Here is a 7,134-nt window from a genome sequence, read left to right on the forward strand (position 1 = left end):
TATATATATATATATATATATCGTAATACCTATCTCATAACTAGGTGTCCCAAGTTAAGTGGACTGCAACAATATAACAACATACATTGTTTGATACATTAACGAGTCGGTCTTCAGACATTAAAAGGCAACAGAAATAAAATCACAGAATATATTTACCAATTTTTTCTTTGATTTCTTTTTCTTGTGTTCTTTGATCTCTCCTTCCTCTAACTCACTGGAGTCTTCTGTCTTACTCTTCAAAGAAGAGTCACTCAAATGAGACTCACATTCATTGATGTTCTCAGAGGTTGTGGAATCAACTTTAGAATGGAACTTATACTCGTTGGTTGTATAGTTGTAATAGAAGTATGTCCCCGTACGTGGATCGTAGTATAATGTGGAATTCTGAATGAAGTAAAATAAACAAACAATTTGTGTCACCACAATCTGATAACATCAACTTCTTAAATATAGGAGTTTTTTTTCTTTTTTGCATTTTGTGTTTTTTTAACTTCCAACCAAAAGCACTTCACACAGAGTTTATTCAATTTTGGGAACTTCATTGACTGATTTCTATCCACAAAAATACCATTCCTTGGACATCAGTTTGAAAAAGAGATTTTAGCCAGAAGAAAATATAAGCTGCACATATTCAGCCTGATCAGGTCAGTGTGAAAAGATGGGCAGAAATATGCATTCTACACAAAATAAGATCTGGAGACTGGAAATAATGATGGGTGGTCATAAATGGAGGTGAAATGGTAGAGTTATTAGAGTGAGTCATGGATAGAATACCTTATGTGCTATATTTGTTTTAACACTCTGTTTCTTGAGTTAAAATCCCATCAAAGTTAGTTTTGTCTTTCATCTTTTAAGGATTAAAAAAAAAGTACCAATCAGCAGAACTTTAACAGAGAAGTCAAGATGCTTTGAAGTGTCTATTGTGAGTCTTTAGTGTTCTAACACTTATTCCAAACTGTATAGGCCTAAATTGGTAGCCGTTTATTTAGACAAACATCTGTAACAGGGAGAGGGTAGGGCCAAGTACTGGTCTTCCCCCAAAAAATTTCAACCATGTATTTGGACATAAATGTGCAGTTGCATAGTCAACAGTGACCAACAGGGATCCTTATATAGTAATAAGTAGATAGTTTATAAAGATGGACAGTCACAAATTGGTAATATATACAATTCTCTTTACTCTTTCTCTTTTACTTGTTTCAGTCATTTGACTGTGGCCATGCTGGAACACCACCTTTAGTCGAGCAAATTCACCCCAGGACTTATTCTTTGTAAGCCTAGTATTTATTCTATCGGTCTCTTTTGCCGAACCGCTAAGATTAGGGGGACATAAACACACCAGCATCGGTTGTCAAGCAATGTTGGGGGAGACAAACATAGGCACACAAACATATACACACACATTTACATATATATATATATATATATATATATATATATATATATATATATGTATATATATACATACATATATACGATGGGCTTTTTCAGTTTCCGTCTACCAAATCCACTCAGCCTGAGGCTATAGTAGAAGACACTTGCCCAAGATGCCACGCAGTGGAACTGAACCCAGAACCATGTGGTTCGTAAGCAAGCTACTTACCACACAACCACTCCCACGCCTATAGGCATCAATGTACTTTACTGAAGATGGACAGAAATAAATACATTTTAAATCAATCCACCAACCCACTCCAAATTCTATGCCAATGTTTCTGAGATAAACACTGAAGGAGAAATGTTTTGAATTGTTAACCTTATCTGTTATATTATGCTTTTGAAAATCACCACTTTCTGTACAGTTTGCCTTTGCTTGAAATATATCCAATCTTGCAAACATTCACTTCTTGCAATGTATCAATGATTTTAACCACAAAACTACAGCAAATAACAGAAAAAAGTGTTTTAGCCCTGATTAATGTTCATTATTAACACAACATAAAGCTGATGTGACACAAAGTAAAGCTGATGTAATATGAGGCAGGGTGGATGTTAACTCCAATTAAAATCAACGAGGACTAAAACAATGCCTGTATATAATTAGATGTTTTGTCTGACACTGTCCAGTCTCTGCAGTTGCACCATCTTGAAAATAAGGGAAAATTATAAATGGAAACAGAATACTTACAGCATCATAATAATAACCACTGGTGTGGTCATAGTACATTCCGGAAGAAGAATCATAGACGAAAGGTGAGTCAGAACTAAAACAATCGACTGGGTGATTCTCCATACTCGATCCTGTGGCAACATTGGAATCACCATCTAAAGTCTTCTCTTTCTCCATATCAAGTTCTATCACCATCATCTCTGCTACATCTTTCACACTTTCAGCAACAGACTGAGATTCTGGCTAAAATTAATAAATGTAACAAAAAAATCAGTTGAAAAATAACAAAAATAACATCACTGGTATTGTTGTTGTTGTTGTTGGTGGTGGTGTGATGATGATGATAAGGATGATGATGATGATGAGGTGGGGAGGAGAAGGATGAGGAATCTTTTTTTACCTTCATAGTAATCCAATCAGGCAAAGGACGATCTTTGCCATCATTTTCCTCTATGGAATCTGCATCTACAAATTCAAAAAATATTTCGTTATCATTTGTTCTTTGCATTTTAAAATGTTTAGATGAGCTGGATTGCAAGGCATGTGTACAAAAGAAAACCAAAACACTGTAGGGGAGAAGTGTGCCTATAATAGGGTGCCCTGAAGTGCTATTATGAAAAAGTGTTAGGTGAAAAGAATGCAGGGGTGAAAGATGATATTCCTAGAATAAGCCCAGACCAAGGATCTGTGACTCAAGTTGACAGACATAGCAATTAAGGATATAAAGGAAAGCTACTGGTTAATTTGAAATTGCTGTTGTGATGTTTAGCCCTTTAAAATTTAAACCAGTCATATCCGGCCAAAATATTCTACCTGTTTTCTGTTTCGTCACTATCATTTAGCATCTGCTTTCCATGTTGGCATGGGTTGGACAGTTTGACTGAAGTCTGGAAAGCCAGCAGCTGCACCAGGCTCCAATCTGATCTGGCAATGTTTTCACAGCTGGATGCTCTTCCTAACGCTAACTACTCCAAGAGTGTAGTGGGTGCTTTTTACATATACATATATATATATATATGTACATGTGTATATGATGGGCTTCTTTCAGTTTCTCTCTACCAGCTCTACTAAATCTACTCACAAAGCTTTGACTGACCCAAGACTACAGTAGAAGACACTTGCCCAAGGTGCCATGCAGTAGGACTGAACCAAGAATCATATGGTTAGGAAGCAAGCTTCTTACCACAGAGCCACACCTGCACCTATATATACAATATATATGTATGTATGTGTATATATATATATATATATATATATATATATATATATATAAAACATATCATCATTTAGTGTCCATCTTCCATGCTGGCAAGGGTTGGATGATTTGACAGGAGCGGACCAGGCGGAAGACTGCACCAGATTTCTGTGCCTGTTTTGGTATGGTTTTTATGGCTGGATACCCTTCTTAACACCAACCACCCCACAGAGTAGACTGAGTGCTTTTTACATGGCACCAGCACAGGTGAGGTCAGTTTTGGCATGGTCTTCACTGCTGGGTGCCCTTCCAAATGCCAACCACTTTATAGTGTGGACTGGATGCTTTTTACATGGCACCAGCACTGGCAGAGTCACCAAGTAACTTGCAAGACAAGGAATCTTGGAGAAAGAAGGGTGCAATGGAGGAGGTGATTTTGTGTCAGAAGACAAATGGTTAGAGTGTGGCAGAGAGACAGTAACAGGTGTTTTGCTGTAGAGGAGGTACATAGATACCCAGCCAGAGAAAGAAAGAGAGAGAAGGGGAGAAGAGAAAGAGAGGGGAGAAGAGAGAGAGAAAACAAGAGGGCAGAAACGTGTGTGTGTTTGCTTATTAAACAGTTATAAATGTAAACCTACCAGAAGTGAAGTTTGAGTCTAAGGCTGTTTGTGTGGATATATCACATTTGCTTTGATGGTGTGCAACATTTTTATTGCGATAATTATAAAGTTCTGCCTCCATCAGATCAAATTCTTTGCGCATCATTTTTTGCTTGTAAAGTAATCTTGCATGGTTTCCCCAAGCATCTTCCAGAGCCGCTTTCAAAGCAGCATTCTCTTTCATGACACTTTCCATGCTAGAATCAGATGCCGGCACCTAAATATTTCGAAAACAAAAATATAAAAATTATTGTTATACCAGTGTGCATTTGTGTGTGTGTGCATGCACATGTATGTACATACATATATATGCATTCATGTGTAGGTGAGTACAAGTGGGTGGGTATGTGTGTGTGCACGTATATATGCATGCATATGTGGGTGAGTGCATGTGTGTATGCATGTGTGTGTGTGTGTAGCATGGTCAAATGGTTAAGGAGTTTGCTTTAGAATCACAACATTCAAAGTTCAATCCTACAGTGTGGAATCTTGGGCCAATGTCATTTACCATATTCTTCAGGTTGACCCAAGCCTAGTCAGTGAAACTGGATAAATGAGAACTGCTTGGTGGCCCATTACATGGAGTATACCCATAATCTGAAAGTTTGGTTTATCCCACACTGAGTCAGACTGTTTGTGGAATACTCAACCACTTCATGCCTGCATGGAAAATGGACGTTCTATGATGATGATGATTTAGTTGTGTATGAGTGTGTGTGTGTGTGTGTGTGAGTGTATGCATATATTTGCACTCTTCTTACATTAAGAGTATTTTAACTCTTATTTCTAGCACCCTTAGTGAAAATTAAATTTTTCCTTTATGGTATCACATTGCACCTAGCTGTTTATATCAATTTATATATATATATATATATATATATATAACACAGTTATTAATGAGGAGTATTAATCCAGGCAAAATACTTTATAAGCTCTCTGTTAGCACACCAACAGGCTTACACATTGTCTGGCAGGCTTGGGGCAATAGTAGAAGACATATGTTCAAGGTGCCACACAGTAGAAATGAACTAGAAACCACATGGTAACAAATCAAGCTTCTTAACTGCACAGCCATAATTATTGTTTTGCCAGTGAGTCGGTCAGGAACTGAATGGCAGTTGTAACCACTGCTAGTTAGAAAGAGACACTAAACAAAGAGAGACAAAGATGTGTGTGTCTGTGTGTGTGTGCGTGCGGGCACACGCGTGCTTGCATGCATATGTGTATCAACTGAGAGAAAAAACTGGAGATGAGAAGAACACTGTATAGTATATAAAAATATTCTTTTCTTTGTAGGCGTAGGAGTGGCTGTGTGGTAAGTAGCTTGCTTACCAACCACATGGTTCCGGGTTCAGTCCCACGGTGTGGCACCTTGGGCGAGTGTCTTCTACTCGAGCCGACCAAAGCCTTGTGAGTGGATTTGGTAGACAGAAACTGAAAGAAGCCCGTCGTATATATGTATGTGTGTGTATATGTATATATGTATGTGAGTGTATAAGTAAAAGAGTACTCTAGGCACAAGGCGTGAAATTTTGGAGTAGGAGACCAGTTGATTAGATTGATCCCAATACGCAACTGGTACTTAATTTATCGACCCCGAAAGGATGAAAGGCAAAGTCAACCTCAGCGGAATTTGAACTCAGAACATAAAGAGAGACAAAATACCGCTAAGCATTCCGCCCGGCATGCTAACGTTTCTTATTTCTTTATTGCCCACAAGGGGCTAAACATAGAGGGGACAAACAAGGACAGACAAAAGGATAAAGTTGATTACATCGACCCCAGTGCGTAACTGGTACTTATTTAATCGACCCCGAAAGGATGAAAGGCAAAGTCGACCTTGGCGGAATTTGAACTCAGAACATAACGGCAGATGAAATACCGCTAAGCATGTCGCCTGGCGTGCTTATGTTTCTGCCAGCTCGCCACCTTATACAAAAATATTGAACTAGAAATGATGACGTGCATGGAAGATGACAGTTGGATACAGAAGAGGAAGGAAACTAGAACAGAGGAAGTCTCTGAAGAGATGGGCAGAAGTGGCAAAAGTTGAATTCAGAATGTTGAACCTTATGAAGAAGATGACAAAAAAAATAACAGTTAAGCAAGTGGCAAACGCACCCAGCTGGAGAAGACTTTGTTCAACCCATGCACACAAAAAAAGCACATGTAAAAGGAGGAGGATGCAAATCAGAGAAAATAAAGACATTGCCATATACATCAATGCATACCTGTGGATTTTGATTAACTTCAGATTCATTATTTGGAGACTTAAGCTCAACCAAATCCGTTAGGTGGCAATTGCAGTCACAGCAGGTAAGTGATTTACCACCCATAGAAATTATTTCACTATCTTCAGACATCATTATATGATTAACAATGTTGGTAGATTCTTTTGATTTCCTGCAAAAATAAAATAAAAAATAAATTTATTATAGTTGAAATATAAATCATGATTCTTATTACCTCAGCACTGGAGGTGGCAAGGATTCATCTCTCCACTAGCAATATAAACAAGAGTGCATTTTGCACCAAAAGCCAGTATGACAGTTTCTCTCATGGTAACTACTGCAGTATAAAAAAAGTAACCTTTCCGAGTCATGCTGACTCATGAGAGCCAATTTCCTGGTTTCCATGGCATATATATTCCTAAGGTATTTTTCGACGTTATTATTATTATTATTATTATTATTGAGGTCATTGCCTGGAATCGAATTCGGAATTTTTGGGTTAGTTGCCTGTGCTCTTAACCACTACACCAATATGCCCGTGGCGTAGTGGTTAAGAATGCAGACTACTAACCCCAAGATTCCGAGTTCGATTCCAAGTAGTGAACTGAATAATAATAATAATAATAATAATAATAGACAAATACATAACAAAAACACCAGGACTTACAAATGTATATACCATACAGAAAATTGCACTACTGGGCACTGCACACATCCTACGCAAAACACTTTCAATACAGTAACCATAAGAGCATCACAGCAAACCACAGCACATACCCAAGGCACACAGAGCTGCGCTCGGTAGTGAAGTGAAAGCACGTTATAAAAATAAAACTACTGAATAATAATAATAACATCAAAAAATACCTTTACAATGAGAACACAGGTTCGAAATTTCCCCTAGACACCTGATGAAGGCTGGAGGGTATATTAGCC

The 7,134-nt window shown here is 37.9% G+C and overlaps 1 protein-coding gene across 1 annotated transcript in view; it reads right to left on the minus strand.

The window, feature by feature from the left end:
* The window catches only part of LOC106871715 (angiogenic factor with G patch and FHA domains 1), an 18,916-nt gene that overhangs the window by 9,107 nt on the left and 2,675 nt on the right, over nt 1-7,134 (minus strand). Inside the window, exons 3-7 of the mRNA XM_052973408.1 lie at nt 6,199-6,370; nt 3,947-4,184; nt 2,514-2,578; nt 2,132-2,356; nt 160-387 (exon numbers count right to left, since the gene is read on the minus strand). Coding sequence (XP_052829368.1) covers nt 160-387; nt 2,132-2,356; nt 2,514-2,578; nt 3,947-4,184; nt 6,199-6,370 — 928 coding nt within the window. The remainder of the gene's footprint in view (nt 1-159; nt 388-2,131; nt 2,357-2,513; nt 2,579-3,946; nt 4,185-6,198; nt 6,371-7,134) is intronic.

The sequence above is a fragment of the Octopus bimaculoides genome, chromosome 15, assembly GCF_001194135.2.
Source record: "Octopus bimaculoides isolate UCB-OBI-ISO-001 chromosome 15, ASM119413v2, whole genome shotgun sequence".
NCBI classification, from domain to species: Eukaryota; Metazoa; Mollusca; class Cephalopoda; order Octopoda; family Octopodidae; genus Octopus; species Octopus bimaculoides.